Source organism: Geotrypetes seraphini, chromosome 4 (assembly GCF_902459505.1).
Source record: "Geotrypetes seraphini chromosome 4, aGeoSer1.1, whole genome shotgun sequence".
Lineage (NCBI taxonomy): Eukaryota > Metazoa > Chordata > Amphibia > Gymnophiona > Dermophiidae > Geotrypetes > Geotrypetes seraphini.
In genome coordinates, this window is record NC_047087.1 from 141,139,238 (window position 1) to 141,165,601 (window position 26,364).

The 26,364-nt window shown below is 42.5% G+C and overlaps 1 protein-coding gene across 2 annotated transcripts in view; it reads right to left on the reverse strand.

Annotated features, from left to right (window-relative positions):
* Positions 1-26,364, reverse strand: part of LOC117359654 (septin-7-like) — a 202,241-nt gene that overhangs the window by 52,767 nt on the left and 123,110 nt on the right. For both annotated transcript variants that reach the window (XM_033942850.1, XM_033942849.1), the window contains exons 7-10: positions 24,907-24,999; positions 12,878-12,974; positions 8,546-8,597; positions 1,457-1,582 (exon numbers count right to left, since the gene is read on the reverse strand). In XM_033942850.1, coding sequence (XP_033798741.1) covers positions 1,457-1,582; positions 8,546-8,597; positions 12,878-12,974; positions 24,907-24,999 — 368 coding nt within the window. The remainder of the gene's footprint in view (positions 1-1,456; positions 1,583-8,545; positions 8,598-12,877; positions 12,975-24,906; positions 25,000-26,364) is intronic.

The following is a 26,364-nucleotide window of genomic DNA, read 5'->3' on the forward strand; positions in this document are numbered from 1 at the left end:
TTTTTTTTTTTTAAATCTTAGCTATGGCCTCTTATAAGTGACTATTCTGATTGCTTTTTGTTTTCAGACTGGGTGGGCAGACCAACTGACCGACATGCGCGAATGGGATATTTACAGGGTATGAATATTCTTGATTGGATATACAGTGGAACCTTGGTTTACGAGCATAATTCATTCCAGAAGCATGCTCGTAAACCAAATTATTCGTATATCAAAGCAAGTTTTCCTATAGGAAGTAAGGGAAACTCGCTTGATTCGTTCCACCTCCCCTCCCCCCGGTACTGCTCCACCCCACCCCACCACATCCCCAAAAGACCTCCCCACCCCCGAGGCTACTGGTGCGCTTCCACATCCCCCCCCCCCCGCGAACCGGCATCACCCCCCCACTTACGAACGCCCACTCCCTCCCCCCGAAACAGCATCCCTCACCCACCCAACCAAACTGAAGGCTTACCCCCAATCCGGCATGCAGCACCGACCCACAGGAGGTGCCGGTGCCCGAAGATCCTGCCTCTTCCTGGACTGGGCCTTGAGCATCTGCACATGCTCAAGGCCTTCTGGCTCTCGTTCTCTCCGAGAATCTCAGAGAGGCGGGAGCCAGAAGGCCTTGAGCATGCGTAGATGCTCAAGGCCCAGTCCGGGAAGAGGCAGGATCTTCGGGCACCGGCACCTCCTGTGGGTTGGTGCTGCATGCCGGATTGGGGTAAGCCTTCAGTTTGGGCGGGGGAGGCCAGTTCGCAGGGGGGCGGCATTTGTGGGCAGGGGGAGCGATGCTGGTTCACAGGTGGTGGTACTCGCAAATCGAGTCAATGCTCGTTTTGCGAGTCACGATTTGCAAAAATGTTTTGCTCGTCTTTAAAACACTCGCAAACCATGTTACTCGCAAACCGAGGTTTGACTGTATTCTACTTTCCTATTTAAATTATGAAATTCTTTTCCTATTTATTGGTGTTTTTTAGATTGTACACTCTCTAGATAAGCACTGTTAATACAGTCGGTCAAAATTCCCAAGGCAACGGTTATATATTAGCAGTAGTAAGAGTTCTTTTAAAGATAAGTTTGGGTCTTTAAAAAACACAGTTTGTAGTAACATTGCTCCAATTACATGGTGAAACTGCTCATTTCTGTCTATGCTAGACCATGGATTCTCAACCTTTTTTGGTTCCTGCACCCCTTTCACTAATCAACGAAAACCTCACTCATCCTTCTTAATAATCACTATTGAATGTGTGGTTTAAGAGCTACATATGCTGCTGTTAGCTAATAACAGTGCTAACATGTCATTAAAATCACAGCAGTACACAGTTATACTACCAATAACTGTCCTAACTGCCTTCACTCTATCTAGAATGTTTCAATAAATTGTCTCAAATTTCAAGACTCTTCTCCACACCTTTTGGGGATGCAGGCACCACTGGTTAAGAAACCCTGAACTAAACTCATCAGAAGCCCTTACTTTGTGAGTTGGCCCTTAGTCTTGGTAGCATCAACACCATTACAAGTAACAGCTGCCAGTTTCTTGCTACGGTAATTCTCATAGTGCACATTGTTAGTCACATCCTTTAGGTCCTGCATATGAGTCCTAGATTTTAAGAAAAAGAAAAAAAATAGTTAACAAGATATCACCAGTAATGTCATCCATAAAGTCCAAACAAAATAAGAGACTTATAATTAAAACAGAGTCTGAAAGCACACAAAGACCACAATATACCAAACCTAGTCCAAAACAAATTCAATGAATATCAAAGCAGCAGTTTAATTCCAACATCACTACAGCAAAAAGTTGAAATGGTGTGATGTATAAAGGTTCTGCAACATAGCCATTATGAACTACTGTACAGCTAAGTGAACATGGCTAACAGACTGTCCAGCTGCTGCACCGAGGTAGATCACTGAAAGTAGCTACATTCACCACTGCATACTACCACAACACCCTCTCTGCCTTGTCATATAGGTCAGTGTTCTTCAACCACCGGTCCACAGAAATTTCCTGCTGGTCCACAGAGCCAGCACGTGCATCAGGCCCAAAACAGTGTTCTTCAACTGCCGGTCCACGGTGCATTCGATGCAGCGTTATCTTCGAGCCAGCTCCCTCTTCCTAACTGATTCAGGGCACAAAGCCACGGGCAGTGGCTCCTACGGGCATCCTGCGCCTGAACCGGAAGCCTTCTCTCTGACGTTGCAACGTGCAAGGTGCAATTAGTACTATTATGGGGGCAGGGTCTGGGGTGGAGATGGGCGGGGTCTGTCCCACGAGTTAGCCCCGTGTTCTTCAACCGCCAGTCCACGGACCGATGCCGGTCCACAGAATAATTCTTTTATTTCTGCTGGTCCATAGGTGTAAAAAGGTTGAAAAACACTGATATAGGCAGCGAGGGTGTTGTGGTGGTATGCAGTGGTGAATGTCGCCACCTTCAAGTGACCTACCTCGGTGCAGCAGCTGGATAGTCAGTTTGCACTACAAAGCCTATGTTTACATGTCAATATATCTCTTTATAAACATATCCCGATGTAAGTGAATCAATGTTCATTTAGATACATGGTCATTACCAATATTCTGTGCTCTTCTGAACACAGTTTCAAGAGGATGGACAAAATAAACCATGTATCTTTAAACTGTGTGAAATTAGCACCGATCTCTGAGGCACTCCACTACTCACCTTTCCCTGCTCCGAACAATTCCATTAATCACCACCCTCTGGCATCTGTCCGTCAACTAGCTTCTAATCCAATTCACCACTTTGGGCCCTAACTTCAGCCCTTGAAATTTGTTTAAGAGCCTCCTATGAGGAACCGTGTCAAATGGCTTTGCTGAAATCTAAATAAATTACATCTAGCGCACGTCCTTGATCCAATTCTCTGGTCACCCAGTCAAAGAATTCAATCAAATTTCTTTGGAACGATTTACCTTTAGTAAACACATGTTGCATCAGATCTTGAAATCCATTAGATTCTAAGAATTTCATTATCCTTTTCCCTCAGCAACGTTTCCATTATTTTTCCAATAACTGAAGTGAGGCTTACTAGCCTGTAGTTTCCCGCTTCATCTTTGCAACCACTTTTGTGAAGAGGGACCACATCCTCTCTTCTCCAGTCCTGTGGAACCTCTCCCGTCTCTAAATATTTATTGAACAAATCTTTTAAGAGGTCATGCCAGAACCTAGAAACATGATGGCAGATAAAGGCCAAATGCCCCATCTAGTCTGCCCATCCACAGCAACCATTATCTCTTTCTCTATTTGAAAGATCCCACGTGCCTATCCCAGGCCCTCTTGAATTCAGACAGTCTCTGTTTCCACCTCCTCTTTCGGGAGACTGTTCCATGCATCTACCACCCTTTCAGTAAAAAAGTATTTCCTCAGATTACTCCGGAGCCTATCACCTCTTAACTTCATCCTATGCCCTCTCATTGCAGAGTTTCCTTTCAAATGAAAGAGACTCGACTCATGCACATTTATATTATGTAGGTATTTAAACGACTATCATATCTCCCCTCTCCCACCTTTCCTCCAAAGTATACAGATTGAGATCTTTAAGTCTGTCCCTATACGCCATTTTAGCAGTCTTCCTCAAGACTGACTCCATCCTTTTCATGTCTTTTTGAAGGTGCTGTCTCCAGAATTGTACACAATATTCTAAATGAGGTCTCACCAGAGTCTTAAACAGAGGCATCAATATCTCCTTTTTCCTACTGGCCATAACTCTCCCTTTGCAACCTAGCATCCTTCTTTTTGCAGTCACCTTTTCAACCTGTTTGGCCACCGTAAGATCATCACATACAATCACATCCAAGTCCCGCTCTTCCATTGTGCACATAAGTTCTTCACCCCCTAAACTGTAGCATTCCCTCGGGTTTTTGCATCCCAAATGCATGATCTTGCATTTCTTAGCTGCCAAATTTCAGACCATTCTTCAAGCTCCACCAGGTCTTTCTTCATGTTATTCATACCATCCAGTGTTTCTACTCTATTGCAGATTTTGGTATCATTCGCAAAGAGGCAAATCTTACCCGACAACCCTTCAGCAATATCATTTATAAAAATGTTAAAAAGAACAGGCCCAAGAACAAAACCTTGAGTCACACCACTGGTAACATCCATTTCCTCAGAGCCATCTCCATTGATCACTACCCTCTGTCGCCTTCCACTCAACCATTTCCTGACCCAGTTTGTCACTTTGAGACCCATCCCAAGGGCACTCAGTTTATTTATTAGACGTCTATGTGGAACACTGTCAAAGGCTTTGCTAAAATCTAAATACACTACATCTAGCGCACATCCTCTATCCAATTCTCTGGTCACCCAGTCAAAGAAATTGATCAGATTTGTCTGACAAGACCTACCTCTAGTGAATCCATGTTCCTCCAATCCTGTAATCCATAGGATTCCAGAAACTTGACCATTCTTTGTTTTAAAAGCATTTCCATTAATTTGCTTACCACATAAGTAATACTTACCAGCTTATAATTCCTTACTTCTTCCTTACTTCCACTTTTGTGGAGAGGGACCACATTTGCCCTTCTCCAGTCCCAACTCTAGAGACTCATTGAAAAGGTCAGTCAGCGGAGTTACCAGAACTTCCCTAAGTTCCTTCAGCACTCTCGGATGTACACCATGCGGCCCCATCACTTTGCCTACCTTCATTTTAGCTAGCTCCTCACAAACACAACTCTCTGAAAATTGATCAGGGTCTATTACTCCTCCATCCCTATTCACATTTGTCTTCTGCAGTCCCGCTCCCAGCGCTTCAGCCATGAACACAGAACATAAATATTTGTTAAGCAATTCGGCCTTTTCTTTATCAGCTTCTACATATTCCTCCCCTTCACCTTTGAGTCTCACAATGCCACTTTTGCACTTCTTCCTAGCACTAATATACCTAAAAAGTGTCTTATCTCCCCGTTTTACCGTGTCAGCTATTTTTTTCTTCCATTTACATCTTTGATTCCTGACTACAAGACCAGCCTCTCTTAACTTTTCCAGATATTTTTGCTTGTCTTCCTCTTTCTGCGATCTTTTGTAGTTTATGAAAGCTAACCTCTTATTCCTTACCTTCTCAGCTACTACTTTTGAGAACCAAAGCAGCCTTTTTTTTCTCTTACTTTTACTTACTTGCCTCACAACAAGGTTCATTGCCCATACAATCGCTCCTTTCGGTTTTGCCCACCGCATTTCCACTCCTTCCAGACATTCTTGGAGCTCCCTTCAGTTTTTTAAGTTGTTCATAAACACTTTTTTCCTTGAACGGTGCAGTATCCAATTCTCAGGTGTAACTTTGCTAACCAATCGTGGTCCTTCTCCATGTTTTTCTTTTGTGAATATAGAACAGAAGTATTTGTTTATATTTGCTTTGTTCATACTTTCTTTCAGTCTCATAATTCCATTTTTTGTCTCTCTTTTCACTAATATATCATTTGCTCTCCTGCTTTCGCCAGACGTATCTGTCTCTTGACTTCTTTCAGCTTCACTGGATATTCCTTTCTATACGCCTCTTCTTGAGTTTTTTAAATATTTTACAATCGTCAATTCTTTTGCCTTTATTTTTTCCACCACTAGTTTGGAGAACCTTATCGGTTTCCTTTTTCTCATATTTTTATTTATTTTCTTCACATAAAGGTCAATAGCTCTTTTTATTGCACCTTTCAACTTAGACCATTCGTTTTCTACTTCTCCTATGTCTTCCCATCCAATCAGCTCTTTATTCAGGTGCTCTCTCTTGCTAAAGTCTGTATGTTTGAAATCCAGGACTTTAAGTTCTGTGTGGCCATCCTCCACTTTGGCTGTTATACTGAACCAAACTATATGATGATCGCTAATTCCCAGGTGGGCCCCCACTCTGATATTAGAGACACTTTCTCCATTTGTGAGCACCAGATTCAGTATCGCTTTTTCCCTCATGAGTTCTGTCACCATTTGTCTGAGCAGAGCCCCTTGAAAGGCATCCACGATCTCCCTACTTCTTTCCAATTCCGCAGATGGAACTTTCCAGTTCACATCTGGCAAGTTGAAATCACCCAGCAACAGCACCTCTTTGCGATCAGGCAGGCACAATTGTCTAACTCACGCCGGTTGACATGGGTAACAGTTAGAGAATCGGGGATAGGGGGTATAAGGTGTCTGTTCCTTATGGTAGACGAGATTCTGTTTCGGGCGTTAGTGCATGACACATGATTCTCGGCTGCTTCTTAGGTGGTCGTTGAGACTGGCATCCTATATAGAATCAGGCCTTTTGTGAATACTCTGGGTGCCGATGTTAGGCCGAAAGGCAGCACCTTGTATTGAAGGTGATGTGTTCCTATTTGAAAGCAAAGATATTTTCAGTGGGCTGGAAGGATGAGGATTTCTGTAGGTTTCTTTGAGATCTAGATAGCAAAGCCAGTCATCCTTCTCCCAGAGTGGATAAAGGGTTCCCAAGGAGATCATCTGGAATTTCTCTTTGACTAAATATTTGTTGAGGGCACCAAGATCCAGAATTTTTCAGAATGAGGAAGTATTTGGAGTAGAACCCCTACTGGCTATGACACTGAGTTGCAGGAGAGCCAAGAGTACTTGATAAAGGAGAGAGGTCTGCTGAGAACTGAAAGAAGATTCTTTTGGAGGTCTACTGCACAGGTGAAGAACATATCCCTGTCTCACCACACATAGATCCCAACTGTCTGATATGATAAGAGACCAGAATTTATCAAGTGGATGAGATGACCTCCAACAGGAATAGTCTGGGGCTGAGAAGGGAGAACAGTACCAATGGAATCAAAGCAGGAGCTTGAGTTGTTTGTACTTGTAGAATGATAGCCAACTCCTTTTGTACTAGCTCTCTGTTCTAGTCCTGTATCTAATGTACCAGTACCATGGATGTCATTGGTACAGAAGATGCTACAGGGTATCTAGGCATTGGTGACCTCGATTAGGAGGCACATTTTTGAGGGGACATCAGCTATAAAGATGGAGAGTATGGTTCTTTGCATCGATTTTTAGCATGCTTTGATGGAGTTGACGCCTGGAACAATGCTGAAATACATCAGGATGGTGAACTATGGTTATGCTTCTTAGCCTGTTTAGTAGCTAATCCCAATTATGGTACCGAAGAAGCCAATGTCAAGCAGGGCAAAGATGCAGATGCTGACTGGTGCTTTTCAGTGTCTGATATTGTCAATGTTCCCGATGTCCAGAATAGTTTTTCTTGCTGAAGCAATTGAGCCTTCAAAGATCTTTTTTGAAGTTTTGAGCAGCGAGAGCAAGAGTCTACTAAGCGTTGGGACCAAGGCACTGAAGACACCAATTGTGTGGATCAGTGTCTGAGATGGTTCTGTTACACTATGTACACCTCTTGAAGCCGCTAGAAGGTCTTGACATTGAGGGAAAAACCGTTAAGAGGTCGAAGGACTCAATTGTCCTGGGTGTCAAAGTTAGGCTACAGCCAAAAAAGGTTCAATGTACTTGGTCTGAAATCAGGCTGAGGAGAGTTCGAAGGCCCAAAATGAAAAGTGGAAAAGTCACAAAATGATTATTAAATAGAGGCAAGGCAACTTGAAAACTGAAGAAAATGAGAACATAAACTGGGAAAGGCACAAAAATGTAGTTTTAAGCACTTTTGGATTGACTCCCCCCCCCAAAAAAAAAACAAAACAAAACCCCACAACCCATGACTTCTTAGCTCCATGGAAAACTAAGATCAGATGGTCCTGTGAGCTGACATCAGACGGGAAGGCATGTGCAGTCTTGGGATTTCTAAAAAAAATTAAAGTGATAGTACACTTTTGCATTGCCCTTACCAGGGCTCCATGGATGACATCACCCATCTGTAAGAATATATTGTCTACTTGTCTCGAGATAACAAAATATCCATTAAACAACATTCCTTTTATCTATAGCAAGCCCAACAAATTTGAGAACAAAAAAGACATTATTTTCTGTTCTCCCAATTATTATTCTTTGATATAGATCCCAATCAATCAAGGATTTGGAACATCCAAGGGATAAAACCTAAAAACGCTAAGGTAAAGCTCTCCAGATAGGGCCCAAAAATGCAAGGCCCATAATCAGATCAGATTTACTAGATAAGTTCAAGCAAAGACATTATCGATTAGGTCAGCAGGTACTGACAAGTTGATTACAATCAACCTTTTTCAGATGACTTATGGCTTACCATCTGAAGTCTAGGAAAAGACAAAAAACATTAGATGCAGCTAATTGTATGACTCAGCTGTCCACAAAAAGTGAGAACCATTTTCACTTAGCTGTGTGAGCTCCAGATACTCATTTATCCTCCTTTAAAACATATTTAAAGAAAAAGCTAAATATAAGACTCATAACAGAGAGAAGTTTGGCAGCTTATTGGAGTACAGACTTAATACAATTATATTTCTTATAACTACTCGTTTAAAGACATGTCAGACTTTAGCAAGGGGACAACATATGTGCCATGTGTAAAGATTAGGAACGATAAAGTGAGGCTATGGGACTAAACTCTCTTCCAATCCACTACAAATAATTGATATCTGCCAGTTTCTTGTTGCTTATTTGGAACAAGATTGGCTCAGACTCACCTGATCAGCATGTTACGGAGAATAGTAAAGTCACAGTGATCTCCATTCTCCACTAAACAAGGAAGAAAAAAAATGAGTTTGGCACGAAGGCAGGGATTCTGTCAGAATCAATACTTGATAGAAGGAAATGTTTTTAAATCCCATCTAATCCTCTGCACTACTAATGAAATGCTAGGTGGCAGCCCTATCATTCACCATTTTGCCATTTGCTATCTGCAACTAATGGTACTCAACCTTGAACATCCACAGCCAGTCATTCTGAAAGATCACCAACTTGTGGTTACCTTTTTAAAACATATACAGCATGTACAACACACTCTAAATTAAGCAGTTTACAGTTTATATATTTTTCTCAGGTATGGTCCTGTGGAACAGCCCATGACCCCATGAAAGCAATCTTGTTTGGAATAATTCCACCACCAAGTACATTAGAAACTTACTACACTTGACCACACTGTATCTATGTCTCAATAGTCAGTGATAATATTTCAAGCAAAACCCATCAATAGGTGTTCAAGGTAGTGATATACAGTTCTCTACAGTCAAAGGTCATGTTCCTGTTTTGGGATATCGATCTAAGCAAGAAGTTAATTCCTCTATAAGACAACAGATCAGTGTGGCCTTTGTGGTAGCAAAAACTACAATTAATCTGCCATTTATACAATGGCCCAAGAAAAGGTTTACCTGCTATAAAGAAGAGGACAGAATTTTTTTTTTTGAAAATATGTCCATCTCATGAAATACATCAAACTGTGTTTTGAGTCATTGCTAAAGCAAAGATGCATATGAAAAGTCATTTGTATATAATTACCATCATAATGAAAACTCATTCTGTAGCTTCAACTGTTAGTTTAGAATTCTAATTATATTGATTTTAAATAAATTACATAAAAGCACAACCAACAATAATGATCTGGGGGAGCTGTTTTTCAAAAAAAAAATTTCCAAGTTAGATTAACTTTCAAATAGCAAGATTCTGAAAGGTGATCAAGATGAAAAATATTAACATGTCTGAAGATGCCTGGATTAAATGATTGTGACTTATCAGCCCCTCTCTAGTTCAAGGAAACCAATGCATTTTAGCTGATTTATCTAAATTTTAAAATGGATAATTTGACTATTGAAAAGTTCTGTTAAAACAATATATAGTACAAGCTGACCCATGAAGCGTTGTAGTCTTTGAGCCAAGACACCAGTAAAGATTTTATAATTCGTCCCCAAAAGGGGTATCAGGTGGTAGGAGTCACAGCAGGTTGGATCTTTACCCGTTTCAAAATCAAAGTGACCCCTGCCAGCCGCCATGACCAAGGAAGTTCATCCCCCTTCCATATACTATTAAACATTTCTGTTAAGGGTTTCGCTAACAGGACTCTAAAATTCTTATATAATCTACTAGTCTTTAAGCCCATTATATTAACGGGTGCTATAATAGATGTGTCTGTCTGTCTTTCTTTCTGTCTCTCTCTCTCCTTGGCCACTGTCTGTCTTTCTTTCTGTCTCTCTCTCTCCTTGGCCGCTGTCTGTGTGTCTTCCTGTCTCTCTCCTTGGCCCCTGTCTGTGTGTCTTTCTGTCTCTTTCTCTCAACTGCTGTCTGTCTGTCTTTCTCTCTCTCCCCTTGGCCGCTGTCTGTGTATCTTTCTGTCTCTTTCTTTCTCTCTCTCTTTCCTTGGCCGCTGTCTGTGTATCTTTCTGTCTCTTTCTTTCTCTCTCTCTTTCCTTGGCCGCTGTCTGTGTATCTTTCTGTCTCTTTCTTTCTCTCTCTCTTTCCTTGGCCGCTGTCTGTGCGTCTGTGTCTTTCTGTCTCTTTCTCTCTCTCCTTGGCCGCTGTATGTTTTTCTGTCTCTTTCCCTCCCTACACCCCCCCCCCCCCCCACTGTGGCAGCGCCACCAGCCTCCAGCGCAAATAAACAAATGCTCATCATCGACCCGCCCAACAAACAAATTCAGAGGTAAGGGGTGTTGGTTCGCCGCTGAGCGGGCAGAGCGCGCGGCTCCTGCAAGCTGCAACGGTGCTCTGACCCAGAGGGGAGAGTGGAGGCAGAGAAGGCTGTGCGACCAGGGAGTGGCAGTGGTTGTAGCCTTCCCACCCCTAGCTCCGTAGCTCGGTCGCCGCCAACTCCTTCTCTCCCCGATGTCAGCCCTGAACGTGCGCACGCACCGCATCCTTTAACATTCTGCCGGCCACGGAGCTACAGATGCACAGAGCCACGAAAATTGAAATGCGCATGCGCGCTAAGGGAATTATTATGGTTGATTTCTTGCTATATGGATTTTTGATATTTTGCATAGCTGATTGAGTGATTCTTATATCTAAACTAGCTCTAACCTGCTCTATAGAAAAAGGAGTCAAGTGGATGCTAAGGTTGATTGAATAACACTAGACACATATTCAAATTATTGGCCACATTAGTGAGGTGGACAGGAGATGCTGAGAATAGCAAAAAATAAAATAAGATATAAACTCAGAAGAAAAAGTCACAACACACAAAAATCCATGAAAAGGAAACTAGGGAGGGGAAAACATTTCACTGCATTTTAGCAAATAACGTAGTAATTTTATATCATCATGATTTCAAAACCCTTTCAAGGCATCCAACATTAATGATTTGAATGAAAGAGTAATTCAGTTAAACTGGTTCATTACACCAAAGCACACTTCAGTTGTTCAGACCTGCATTTAACTTGCCCAGATGTAGAAGCATCCCAAGTCAGCCACATTTCAATAAAGCAGACTATTCAAACTGGTGTTCAGTACTGAGACTCCGACACAAAGAAAAAAATGCAATAGTGGAAGCGATTTTTCTTTTACTGGTGATTCTCAGTAGAAGAGCATGCAAATTATATGCATGTTATTTGTGCGGAGAATCGCCAGTAAAGACAGTGAGGAACAGTGCTCAGTGCTTGCTCAAAAGAGTAATTGCTAGGTACAGCTCCTCCCTCCTGTCAAGGCTGCTCTCCCTGCCCCGATTAACTAGGCTGCAGGTCTCCCTAAGTCCTGCCAACTCAGATAATTTGTGGGCAGGGGAGGATTTTTTTGTGGTGGGGTCTGAGCTGTCAAGCCTTATTTTCCTGTCAGTGCCTGAGCCAATCAGCACTCAGGCACTGACAGGAAAGTAAGGTTACAACAGCTCAGACCCTGCCAGAAAATTTTGCCTGTAAAAAGTGGGTAAAAAGTTTAGAGAATCGCCTGGACCTGCTCATTTTAATATTAATGACCTCGTTGTACTACATTTGCATAGTACAATCGGAGGCTGCTAGGAAGCATGGAAAAGACCACGGAGAACTGTTCTGAGAATTGGCAAGTAAAATACTTGGACACTAAACCAGCTAGGACTGATTAAGCATTCAGCATTAAATGAACGGTGAGTTGTGAGAATCTGTCTTTGAATCCTTAGAGGGAGATGCAGAGCCCCTTAGTAAAGTGCAAGTGAGAGGCCCTAGGCAATCACAGACCAGGGACATGTAGAAATGGGGATCAGAAACTATTCAGTTTTATGTTCTTACCATTGCTTAGCACAGAGGCCACCCTTGGGGAAGAGCAGCAAAAGCCAGATATTTATCTATTTAAATAATTTCTATTCTACACTATCCACAATACTAGGTGGGTTACAAATGAAATATGTTAATAATCAATTGAACAAGAAATAACAACAAACCAAAAGTAGAAACTGTCCTTTCTCCCTGATACAAGATAGTTCATAAAACCTCCACCTTTCTTAGCATGCTTATTCAGAGACCTCTGCTCAGAGTTGGTGGAGATTAGGCAGTATCACATCGTGCTTTGGAGGGAGGTATGGCATGTGTCTTTTCAGTGTCTTTTCAGCTGATAGAAGATATCTATTACCTACTCAAAGACAGTATATAGAGGGGGAAAGGATTCCCCCCCTTCTCCTGGGTGTGCATTGCACAAAAGTGTGTGAAGAAAAGGTGGGAAGGAACTGTTCTCGTTTCTACTATGAACACCATGCAGAATTTGGAAGAGCGATTCCTCTCTCTAGCAAGGGATAATAGCAGACAGCCGCAACAGCAGCAAGCAGGGAGAAAGCTGAGAGAGCAGGGAAGACAGCAAGAACTAAAAGTGAGAGGAGTTACCCAGAATGCCCTCTGTCAGTCAGTAACAGCAGCAGGGAGGGAGGGAAAAAAAAAAAAAAAAGACATCAGTGAATGATGAGACAGAATGCTTACCCCTTCTGCCTTTCCCACTCGACCTGCTGGTTTCTGAACATTGCAACTCTCAATATGGCAGACAGCTAAGGGATATCCAAAGCAGGTCTTCCTTCCTGTTGCCTTAGAGCAGCATCCAGCAGCAACATGTAAAGCAAGAACTCTTACCTTCTGCCACCCCCCAGGGATACTGCCGGCCTCGGACCTTCTTTCCATTCACCTCAATTACTGCATTGCTGCCCACAACAGCCAGAGGCATTCGTTCCTGTCAAAGGAATGCAAACAAGACAGATTTGTCAACTGAAATCCTGCAGTGGCTTCTGCACCAGTAATCAGAAATCACCAAGATGGAAAAGAAGTTACTCGCTGTGAAAATCTCTGGGTCCTTCCTAAGTGCAGCCTACATAATATGTGAATCACACTCAAATTACAGGATGAACACAACAGAAAAGCTCTAAGGAATACAACCCCAGAACTGCTACTGAACAGGGCATGAGTACTACAGGAAAAGCCAAAGCAATATGAAAAGTCATCACCATTGTATTTCCTCTCAAAAACCCAAAAGAAGAGTGAGTATATATGCACACATATACAAATATGCACACACACACATAGAGAGATAGATAGATAGACACACACATACAAGGGTGAATCAAAAATTAAAAGAAATTGTTAAATTATGCAATAACCGGAACAGAGCTAGCAAAATGCAACATATATACTCGTACATTGCCTGTTGGATAATTTGTCCACGCACAGTGCAGCGCTTGACCTTTAGTTGTGTGGCAGCTAAAATGTCAGAAACATGGATGCTCCACTACAAGATTGCATCATGAAAGAACGTTGTGCACTAGTGTGCTTTCTTTGGGCAGAGAGAATGAAACCTGTGGAAATTCACCGTCGGATAGCACTATCAAGGAAAGATTTATGAGTGGGTAAAAAGATTTAAAGGGAAGAACAGGTGTAACCGACGAAGGTCGTTCTGGTCACCCATCAACATCGTGCACAGAACAGCACATTGACAGGGTGGATTCCTTGATTAGAAAAGACCGACTGATAATGGTGTCTCAATTGACTGCAAATTTGGATACCAACTATGGATCTGCATTCACTATAATGCATGACAACTTGGGATACAGGAAAGTCTGTGCACAATGGGTTCCCAAATAGCTTACTGATCTGCACAAGCAACAGCGTGTGGAGGTTGCGACCCAGTTCCTGAGACAGTATGAAGGTCTGAGTATTCTGCAGAGAATGGCCACTGGCGACGAGACATGGGTGCATCACTGCAACCTGGAGAACAAAAGACAAAGCATGATGAAGTAAAGGAAGTGGTGATCACCTGCCTTGAGGATCAGCTGAAAAACTTCTTCTCTGCAGGAATGCAGAAGCTAGTTGAATGATACAACAAATGCATCGTCTTGCATGAGGAGTATGTGGAAAAGAGATATGTTCAATTGCTCACAGTTACTTCTATTAAAGCTGTTAAATGTATTTTGCCTTTACTTTTTGATTTACCCTCATATATATATCTGGGCTTCAACAATGAAATTTTTATAACATAGAATGTGCATAGCAAATAAGAACCAGTCATGGATCTCTTCTAGCATCTTCTCTTTTAAGGTGTCTTCCAAATATGTTACTAATAGGCCAATATGGCATATTTCTGGTTTTGTACTGTACAAAATCAAGGTTAGAGAGTGAGTGGAAGAGAAAAGACTAGATTTGCTTAAGTGTACAGTGTTCCATTGGCATTCCAATATTCTGGCAAATACCAAGGGTATTTATTATTTGAGATGCAACACAAATTGTGCTCAGCGCAAGTTATATATTGCATTAAGTGCCCCTGCAATCTATACTACATTGGTAGTACAAAGAGAAATGCTAAAGCTAGGATAGGTAAGCATCTCAGCAATATTCGATAACAAGAAGCACCCCTAGTGGAGCATTGGCTTTAAAGTTCACAGTTCTTAAACAGTTGAGCAATCCTCAAGGTGGCAACATGGCTCTTAAATTGTTGAGTTGTGAACAGAGATTTATATACCAGTGGAACACTGTTATGCCACGTGGACTTAACAGAGAAGTGGAATGGACACTTTTGTGAATGGTTTATGACAATTGCAACTCTGTTATAGGCAATGAATATAGTTCACATTGATAAATTTGTGAAGGAATTAATGCAATCTGATCGCACTCATTGACCTCGTTGTGAAGAATGAATGGGACTGGCAAAAAGACATCAGATGATGCATCAATTTGAGCCAATGTGGACTAAAAATTAGTTGGCGTCCTTCAGATCATTACCAAAGGAAGGGTGGAAGGTATTCCCCTGAGTGAGCCATGAAAGTTTGAATAATAAGTAAATATATGAAGTTATTTAAAAAATTTTGACTTAAAGGTAGAACGGAATTTAAAAAGGTTATTTTATTTGCATTTTAGTTCACCTCTGATGAAGCCATCATAGATGAAACCGAGATCCCAGTTAGGTAATGTATAGTAGCACGAATATTTGAGTGAAGAATTTAAACGAGTACAAAGGAGAAGTTGCAGCTTTTGAAGAGAAGTTGGAATATTAATATTGATGCAGATATATGCACTTTACTATTTTCTCTTATTTTGGCATCAAGTACCAGTAATGGACAAAGCCATATAAGTGCAATAATTGAAAATGGTGCCGTTTCACTTTTTGATTTTGAAATGAACACAATAGTGCTATAAGGTAGCCATTTTCTGAGCACTACCACATTATACTATTATTATCAGTTGGTTTGATAGATAATAAATATAAGAACTTTCTGAAGCAAAAATGAAAGTTACACTGTTCTGGGAATGAGAGATTTTAAGATTGTGGGCTACCATCCACCATTGAAGAGTGTCAGAGATCTGGGGAAAGTTGCAATGGAGCAGATAGGGATCCCATGGCACAGAAATATCAGATTGCCTGGGAAAATGCTACTGGCAAGACCTATGAGACCAAAGTGTGGGAGAGGTGACTGGAGTTTCTACTACTAGTCGCAGTTGCCAGTAATATGGTTGAGAATGGCTATAAGATGCTGTACCAGTGGTATTATACCACAGTGTACCTAAAAGCTATTTTTGGAACGGGTTCCAATCAATGTTGGTGGGAGTGAAGGGCCACTACTCAGACTGGAGAGAGGTCACAAGCGGTGTTCAGCAGGGGTCAGTACTCGGACCGCTGCTGTTCAATGTATTTATTAATGACCTAGAAAAAGGGATGAAGTGTGAAGTTATAAAATTTGCAGATGACACCAAACTCTGTAGCAGGGTAGGAACAGTAGAGGACTGTGAAGACTTACAAAGGGATTTGAACAAGCTGGAGGAGTGGGCCAATAAATGGCAGATGAGCTTCAATGTGGATAAATGCAAGGTCATGCATGTGGGGAAAAAGAACCCGAGGTTCTGCTACAAAATGGGGGGGGGGGGGTTGGTACTGGGGGAGAGCAACCTTGAAAGGGACTTGGGAGTGCTGGTGGACACCACAATGAAACCATCAGCACAATGCGCAGCAGCGTCAAGGAAAGCAAACAGAATGTTGGGTATCATCAAGAAGGGTATTACGACCAGAACAAAGGAAGTCATCCTGCCGCTGTATCGAGCGATGGTGTGACCGCTTCTGGAGTACTGTGTTCAGTACTGGTCGCCGTACCTGAAGAAGGATATGGCGATACTTGAGAGGGTCCAGAGAAGAGCTACACGGATGATAAAGGATATGGAAAACCTTTCATACGCAGACAGGCTAGAGAAACTGGGGCTCTTCTCTCTGGAAAAGCGGAGACTCAGAGGAGACATGATAAGAGACATATAAGATCATGAAGGGCATTGAGAATGTGGAGAGGGACAGATTCTTCAGCCTACAATAACAAGGGGGCACTCGGAGAAACTAAAAGGGGGCAGGTTTAGAACCAATGCCAGGAAGTACTTCTTCACTCAGAGGGTGGTGGATACCTGGAATGCGCTTCCGGAGGGTGTGATAGGACAGAGTACTTTACAGGGTTTCAAAGAGAAATTGGATAAATTCTTGAAAGAAGTTATTGAAGGATATAGATAGGGAAGATATAGGATGAAGAAGGGTACAGTTAGAAGGATATAAATAAGGTAGGAAAATAAAAAGGATTGAAGGGATAGAGGGATACATATAGAAGACTACTACGCAGGTCCTAGACCTGATGGACCTCTGATCTAACCCATCAGAGGCACTTCTTATGTTCGCCCCAGGGTTCCTTTCTACTTATTTGGTGGTCTCACCCAAAGTTATAGTGTTTTGGGAATGGTTTATGGATTTTGTCTCTGTGGTATTGAGCTTCTTAGTAAACAAATCAATGGGATGCTGTTTGTTAAATGTTGCCCCTTCAGCATTACTGATCCGCCACCGCAAATGGATTATTCAAGTAGTGGCGGCCACCTGGAAACAGAGAGAACTTCCCCTTTTGGATGGTGTACTTGAGAGAGTTAACCATATTGTTTTGATGCCTAAACTGCCTTTTGCAAAACTAGGCGCTCATTTCCAGAAAATATGGGCTCCCTTTCTTGCTTGGAGTGAGAAGTTTCAGCCTGTGCCCCTTTCAGTATTTTTAGCTCCTGCTGGTGCTCTTGTTACCCATACTAACTGTTTGGAGTTTGTTATACCTTGGGGGGGGGGGTGGACTGGGGGAGGGGTTTGGGGTTTGGGTGGTGGTAGGGGAACATTTGAGGAATTGTTTTGTCTGGTTATTATAGTTTTTAAGGGAGGCATTGTTAGCCATGTACTGAAGAGTGACAGTACATCGCGAGTGGAACCAATTGTGTTATGTTGGTTTTACTTTTCTAACCTTTGCTATTTTATGGTGCAGAATTGTTGGGGGGGTTTTTGTATTATGCTTTATATGGTTCAATAAAATTTATAAACTTGAAAAAAAAAAATCCATTCTAGAATCCTGAAGACATGCAAATGGGGTCATGTGACTTGTTGAGGCCATGTGACAAAGAAGGCATAACATCTGGGGTGTGGGAGGGCGCTTGAGGGTGGAGATAAAAGCAGGTGAATAAGATTGTGGACTTTCTACTCGGGTAGAAAAGCACGACTATGAATTGTGTTCAAGAGTGCTCCTATGAACTCCACGAATTGAGATGGCTATAGATGTGCCTTTTGGTAGTTGACAGCAAACCCTAGAAGCTCAAGGAGATGAACTGTTGAGGTGATGGCATGCTGAGCTGCTTGCGATGATGAAGCCTTAATGAATCAGTCATCTAAATAGGGAAACACGTGAAACCCTCATGAGCGAAGGGCTGCTGCAACTACCACTAGGCATTTGTGAAGACACGAAGAACAGAGGCTAGTCCAGGAAAGCCCTAATACTGGAAGTGCCGGGGGGGGGGGGGGGGGGGGGGCTTATGTGGAAGCTGAGATACTTTCTGTGAGAAGGTAGGGTGGATATATGAGAACAGACTTCTTTGAGATCTAGAGCAGTGTTCTTCAACCACCAGTCCATGGACTGGTGCCGGTCCACAGAAATTTCCTGCCGGTCCACAGGGCCGACACATGCATCAGGCCCAAAACAGTGTTCTTCAATCACCGGTCCACAGTGCGGCGTTATCTTCGAGCCGGCTCCCTCTTTCTCACTGATTCAGTGCACAAAGCCACGGGCAGCGGCTCCTATGTGCGTCCTGCGCCTGAACCAGAAGCCTTCTCTCTGACATCGCAACATCAGAGGGAAGGCTTCCAGATGAGGTGCGGGACGTGCAAGGAGCCGCTGTTGCACCTTTGTGCACTGCATCAGTGAGGAAGAGGGAGCCGGCCTGAAGATAACACTGGGGGCGGCATAAAATGGCCAGGCGGGAGCAAGTCAGAAGGTAAAGCATAGCATAGAGGGAGGGAGACAACAAAGATAGGCAGGGGGAATGATTTGATTTTTGAATTTAGTGATTGAATTATGTCAATTTTGAGAATTTACATCTGCTGTCAGTGTGCTATGTGTAGTTTAATTTTATGGTTAACCATTATGTGTTGTTAAGATTATATTGTGTGTATCTATGAAAAATGAATTTAACAAATAGTGTTACAATTAGAACTATTATGGGGGTGGGTTCTGGGGTGGAGATTGGGTAGAGATGGGCGGGGTCTGGCCCACGACTTAACCCAGTGTTTTTCAACCGCCAGTCCACGGACCAATGCCAGTCCAGAAAATAATTCTTTTATTTCTACTGGTCCATAGGTGTAAAAAGCTTGAAGAACACTGATCTAGAGAGCAAAGCCAATCTCCTTTTTCTAGTAGGGGTAGAAGGGTTCTCAGAGAGACCATGCAAAATTCTCCTTCAGCAGATTTTTGTTTAGGCCTCAGAGGTCTAGAATAGGTCAAAGGTGCACCTTCAAAAAGATAACAAACAGGATGGAGATGGTCCAGAAAAAAGCTACTCAAATGGTCGGTGGTCTTCATCATAAAGCATATGGGGACAGACAAAGATCTCAATATGTATACTTTGGAGGAAAGGCAGGAGAAGAGAGATATGATAGAGATCTTTAAACATCTATGTGGCATAAATGCACATGAGACAAGTCTCTTTCATTTTAAAGGAAGCTCCAGAATGAGAAGGCATAGGATGAAGTTAAGAGGTGATAGGCTCAGGAGTAATCTAAGGAAATACTTTTTTACAGAAAGGATGGTAGATGTGTAGAACAGTCTCCCAGTAGAGGTGATGGAAATAAAAACTGTGGTCTGAATTCTAGAAAGCATGGGACAAGCATGTGGAATCTCTTTGTGAGGGGAGGAAATAGATGCTGCAGATGGACTCTTTGGGTTTTGGCCAGATGCCAGTGACCTGTATTGGCCACCATGGGAATGGGATACTGGGCATGATGGACCATTGGTCTGACCCAGTAAGACTGTTCTTATAGACAGACTGGATGGATCATTTGGCCTTTATCTTCCGTCATGTTTCTATGTTTGTAGCTCATAATTCTATTTATGAGAATAGATGATTGAATAATGCTTTTACTAAAAGAGTGCAGTGTTCTGGCTTCCCTGCCTTGAACTGCATGAATGTTTTAGAGTAGATTCCACAATAAGAGAATGATGTTGAAATTGTGTTCTCTCAAATCCTGGACACTTTTGTATTCTGTACATTGTGTTAAGTTTTTTAAGGATCTACCTGGATTGAAAGAGGGTTCTCTCAGATCTTAAATAGGGTATCTCTCATGACCCTATGTAAAGGCAACTTGCTAGTCATTTAGTGGCAATTCATAATCAAGAAGCTCAAAAAGCTCTGAACAAGATTTTTCTTTTGTCTCCATTTTGAGGGCAAGAGCTTGATCCATTTGTTGTACAAAGCCAGTAAAAGATATGCTCTCTTACAGAAATGCATGCGTTTGAGGCGGAGAAGGATTAGAGGGTATACCATAGAATTCTTCTACCAAATAGTCTGGTAAATCCTGATTCAGATACCTGGAGGTATCAGATTCCTCAAAATATTCCCTTCTAGGTGAATCAGGGAGTGTGTATCAAAAGGAGTGTCGACTATGCATAGAGATATGGGTTAATGGCCTGACCAAAGAGAGGGTTCCTCTGCCCACAATGATGCATGTGTTGAATGGGACTGTGCCGATCCCAATGCTAGACATCAAGCAGGCGTGCATGATCTTGTCCTCAATCGACACCTCAATTTATCCTCAGGTTTGGCTGAGACAGGCATGGACACCTTTAAAGTCTGTGTAGGCTGCATCTACAGTAGCCCTGAAAAGCTCTTGTTTAAGCATAGTATGGATCTCCTCTTGGATAGTCATCTGCACCAGAAGAAACATCGGTTATGGAAGCAGTCTGCAATGCATGTTGTTTGGGCATGGGAGACCTTGATGTTGAGGCATACCTGGGTGGAAACATGATCTGCAGCAATGGAGAGTGGTCCATGGTGTGAGGAAGGGACACCAACAATGCTGTGCCATGCCTAAAAGGGGAGGAATGTTTGTGCTTCTTAGCTTTCTTATATGATGCCTCCACCAATGGATGAGGCATTGAGGAAGATGGTTGATATCTGTGTCAGTATATGTGGTGTTAATACAGACTGCAATGGATTCCAAATCTCCAGCCATGCTTAATATTGAAGTTATTGTGCTTTCAATGTTCTCCTTTGCATATGGAAACAGAGAGCACAGCAAATGTCCCAATGGTCAGAACCTAGACACTGAACACACCAGTTATGGGGATCAGAGCCTGAAATGGTCCAATTACATTGGACTACATTTCTTGAAACTGCTCGGCACTCTTTGACATGGAGGGAAAAATGACTGATTCAAAGACAAAGGGTTTAATTGCAAGGGGAGTTCAAGTGAAAAGTACATCAAGAAACATCAATGCTCCCTGGGGTGAAAAAGGCCTTGAAATTGACCAAAGCCCAAAAAATGAAAAACTGACCAGAATGAACCAAACTCAAGAGAAATGCAAAAAAATTAAAAGATGAAGAATTATGAGGAAAAAAAGACAAAAACTAATATTAGGAAGGCACAAAAACCAACTTTGAAGTTTGACATGCTGAGGGAAAACCAAAAACTACAGCTGAACTGCTTCAACTAATAGCCAATTTCTTGACCAAATTGGGAAAGATTCTAGAAGACTGGAAGGTGGCAAACGTTACGCCGATTTTCAAAAAAGGTTCGAGGGGAAATCCAGGAAACTACAGACCGGTGAGTCTGACCTCGGCACTGGGAAAGATGGTAGAGGTGCTGATAAAGGGCCGCATCATTGATCCCCTTGACGGACACAGTCTGATGAGGACCAGCCAGCACGGTTTCAGCAAAGGCAGACCTTGTTTGACAAACTTGTTGCACTTCTTCGAGGGAGTAAACAGGCAGATAGACAAGGGTGACCCGGTTGACATTGTATATCTGGATTTTCAGAAAGCGTTCGACAAGGTTCCACATGAACTACTTCGGAAAATTGCAAGCCATGGAATCGAGGGTGAAATACTCACGTGGATTAAAATCTGGCTGGAACATAGGAAACGGAGAGTAGGGGTAAATGTACAATACTCGGACTGGAAGAGCGTCACCAGTGGGGTGCCGCAGGGCTCGGTGCTTGGACCCGTGTTCATCAACATCTTTATAAACGATCTGGACATTGGTACGACGAGTGAGGTGATTAAATTTGCGGACGATACAAAGTTATTCAGAGTATTGATTGTGAAGATCTGCAACATGACATAATCAAGCTCGAGAAATGGCCATCGACATGGCAAATGAGGTTCAACGTGCATAAGTGTAAAGTGATGCATGTCGGTAACAAAAATCTCATGCACAAATACAGGATGTCCGGGGCAGTACTTGGAGAGACCTTCTAGGAAAGAGACCTGGGAGTTCTGATTGACAAGTTGATGAAGCCATCCGAGCAATGTGCGGCGGTGGTAAAAAAGGCGAACAGAATGCTAGGAATGATAAAGAAGGGGATCACGAACAGATTGGAGAAGGTTATCATGCCGTTGTACCGGGCCATGGTGCGCCCTCACCTGGAGTACTGCGTCCAGCACTTGTGAAGAAGGACAAAGTACTACTCGAAAGGGTCCAGAGAAGAGCGACTAAAATGGTTAAAGGGCTGGAGGAGCTGCCATACAGTGAGAGAATGGAGAAACTGGGCCTCTTCTCCCTTGAAAAGAGGAGACTGAGAGGGGGACATGATAGAAACATTCAAAATACTCAAGGGAATAGACTTAGCAGATAAAGACAGATTGTTCACCATCTCCAAGGTAGGGAGAATGAGAGGGCATTCTCTGAAGTTAAAAGGGAATAGATTCCGTACAAACGTAAGGAAGTTCTTCTTCACCCAGAGTGTGGTGGAAAACTGGAACACTCTTCCGTAAGCTTTTATAGGGGAAAACACCCTCCAGGGATTCAAGACAAAGTTAGACAAGTTCCTGCTGAATCAGAACGTACACAGGTAGGACTGGTCTCAAGTTAGGGCACTGGTCTTTGACCTAGGGGCCGCCGCGGGAGCGGAGTACTGGGCATGATGGACCACTGGTCTGACCCAGCAGCGGCAATTCTTATGTTCACAGATTCTTGGTTCCATGGGAAACTAAGAACTGTAGTCCTACAAGCTAACATTGGGCAGAAAGGCCGTGGCATGCATGTGATATGGGCATTGTCTAAAGCAGGGGTGTCCAACCTGCGGCACAAGGGCCGCAAGTGGCCCCGTGAAGTATTTTGCGCGGCCCTGGTCGAGGGTGATGCAGTGTTTTCTTCTGTTGCCCCTGGGTGTTTACCGTCTTGCCGGCTTCCTCCTCTGTCTTGCTGCAGCGTCTGTGCGTTTGTGTGGTCCCAGAAAAATTTTTTTCGGCCAATGCAGCCCAGGGAAGCCAAAAGGTTGGACACCCCTGGTCTAAAGATTTAAAGTGACAATGCACTTGGCAATGTCCATACCGGGTTCTGTGGATGTCATCATGCACATGTGAGAATATTATGCCTGCTTGTCCTCGGAGAAAACAGCTTTACAAATGGGGAAACCTTTATAAAATAACCACTATAATGAAATAGCTCATATTCAGAGCTTACAGTCCTCCCCAAAGATTTATTACATATAGTAACATTAAATGACAGCCGATAAAGACCTGAACGGTCCATCCAGCCTGCTCATTAGTTATACCCATTAAAAATACATGATTAAATTAACTTGTCTCTTCTTTGATATTTCTAAATCAGACTATAAAGTCCACCTACTATTGTCCTAGGTTCCAAATGCTGAAATTGATGTCCAAGCTCACTTCTGCCTATCCAACCATCCTGTTTGCAGGATATCTACCATAAAGTCTGGCCAGTAACATACTCGTATTCCTAGTTAGTAGAGTTCCCACTGATGCCCTCCCTAGCCCATCCTACACCAAATCACCACTTATGGGACACAGCCATGCAAGTCTGTCTAGTACCCTCTTTAGTTCTTTAATTTACATCCTTCGTTTTCTAATTAGAAATCCTCTGTTTATCCTATGATTTTTTGAATTCTATCACCACTATCCTCTCCACCAATTCCCTTGGGAGGGCATTCCAGGCATCTATCACCCTCTCCATGAAAAAGAATGTCACTTATAGCCTAAGTGGATTATGTTCAGGTACTCAAGCATTTTCCCTATCTGTCCTGATGGGCTCACAATCTATCTAATGCACTTGGGGCAGTGAAGGATTAAGTGACTTGCCCAGGGTGACAAGGAGCAGCGCAGGGTTTGAACCCACATCTTCAGAGTGCTGAAGCTATAGCCCTAACTACTACGCCACACTCTCCTTTACATTAATAATCCTGTCTGTCTCACATGCCCACCTGGAATTTTATGGTGAAGAGTCAATCGCGTGTGAGACAAAGACACGCTAATAATGCTGCCCAGACAATCGCACGAAGGATGTCAGTGCACTGGATTTAAAAAGTATTTTAAAGCACTCCGAGGGTGTGTGTGCGGGAGAAACCATCTACACTTTACTTAGAACTGTTGGCATTCCCATTGGGGAGGGATCCGATCCCCCCACCCCCCATTACAGAGGAGGAAACTGTAATTTTTCCCTAAAAAAGAGGGGAAAAGGCTGTTTCCTCTATAATGGGGTGTTCCCTACAACAGGAGCGCCAACAGTTCTAAGTAAAGTGTTGGGTTTCCCACACACACAACCCCTCGGAGCACTTCAAAATACTGCTTAAATCTAGTATGCTGACGTCCTGTGCGCGCTTTCGTCTATGTACCAATTTTATGTGTAGCGCCTTTTTCTATACAGCACCAATGATTTGGAATGTACTTGTGTCCACTCTTTAGTAACACGCTCTTACAAGAGATTCAGAGCCCCATTAAAAATCCATCCTTTTAGACAGATGTTCGGAGGGCTCTAGAAGCTACAGAGTGCTGTGACATCAAATTGTCTGTCTGCATGTTCTCCTTTTCCTTGTTCCTCTGTTTACTAGTTCTCCTAGCCTTGGCTATTTTATTATTATAGCTCTGTTTTCTCCTTATCTTGTCATATTTTGGCATCACTTTCAAATGGCTTTTGTTTTAGTCTTTAAATAATGAAAAAAAATATATATATATCAATAACTTCAAAAGGAGGATTCATCTAAATAGAATTTTGGAGCATAAATATTTAAGAAGTCTTTAGTCCCCATAGTTTTGTACCCAGTCACTAGGCACCCTATTTTCACCACAACCTTCAAATTAAATATAAATCCTTTGCATTAACACACCTTTATTCTCCGGGTCAATTTATTGTCTTCATCGTCATCCATCTCTGGAAATTCATAAATCCTTATCTTATGCTCCTGGATTTCTTTCATAATCTATAAAGGTAATAAAAAATAAAATTAGAGTATTTGCAATTACTTAGGAATGAAGTAAATTTCTTTATCCAAATAAAGGAGTCGTGAGGCAATAGATGCCAATCACTCAGCGATGGGCTTATCGAAAATGTACTTTATTGGTAGACAACACGATATGAAGAAGGGGATTCGGCACGGATAGTGTTTCAGCAATTCTGCCTTTGTCAAGAGTCTCTAAATTTTGTTCGAAGTCCGAGTGGTGCTTATTCCAACAGATACAATAAGTGATGTAAGTTGGACCATAAGTGCAATGAGAATTCTCTTGTAACTGTGGCAAACCCTCAAGTCACAAGTATCGTGCTGTCTTCCAATAAAGCACATTTTGGATAAGCCCATCGCTGAGTGATTGACATCTGTTGTCTCACGACTCCTTTATTTGGATTGCCTTTTTCGTCATTGAGACTCATCTCGGCTCTTCTCACAGTAAATTTCTTTATAACATCTAGCTTACCTGATCCATCATCTATATTCACTGCTCTCTTTCCAAAATCCTACTATGAGCTGCTAAACCACCTAATTCTAATTTAACTTTTCTGCAGCTTGGGATACTTGTTACTAACATAAGAATTATCCATGGATACTGAAAGTTCAGATAACATTTATGGTGGTTTAGGTCAGTGTTCTTCAATCACCGGTCCATAGACTGGTGCCAGTCTGCAAATATTTCCATAAAGGATCGTCTATAATTGCTAACCCTCCTGCCGCCTTGCAAAAGTCACACTTGTTGACAGTGTGAGAGCTGAGGGCGGAGCTGGAGAATTAAGGAACATCTATGCTGTTATTGACTGGTGTCAAGAATGATAAATAGGGAGGAGCTTTGGGCTTGAAGTTGTCTGCTATTGATGAGTGTGAGAGCCAGGGGCAGAGCATGGGCGGTTGAGAAGCTGCAATGTTATTGGCTGATGCCAAGAGCTGAGGACGACCTGGAGTAGGGGAGTTGAGTTCTTATTGGCTTGAGTTAGAGCCATAGGCGGAACTGAGGGCAGAAATTGTCCATTATTGGTGGGGTCGAGGTCTGGCAGATAACCTTCAAAGTATTTGCCACAGGGAAATTTATTACCAGGATCTAAAGTGAGCTGCAGATATGGCTGATAAGAATCAGGAGCAGGATTCAGGCTGGAGAACCATGGATAGAGGTAATAAAGTGGGTGAAGATGGAGTAAGAGAACCTTGTGGTCAAGTAAACCTGTGGCGGATCATAGTAAAGGATAGGAGGAGACGGGCTTTTAGTTTTAGGGTAGATAAAGTAGTAAGACAGGAGAAGGGCCGGCATAGTAATTAGCTCAAGGTATAGTAAGGAAAAAGAGAAGATAAATAAGGAAATAC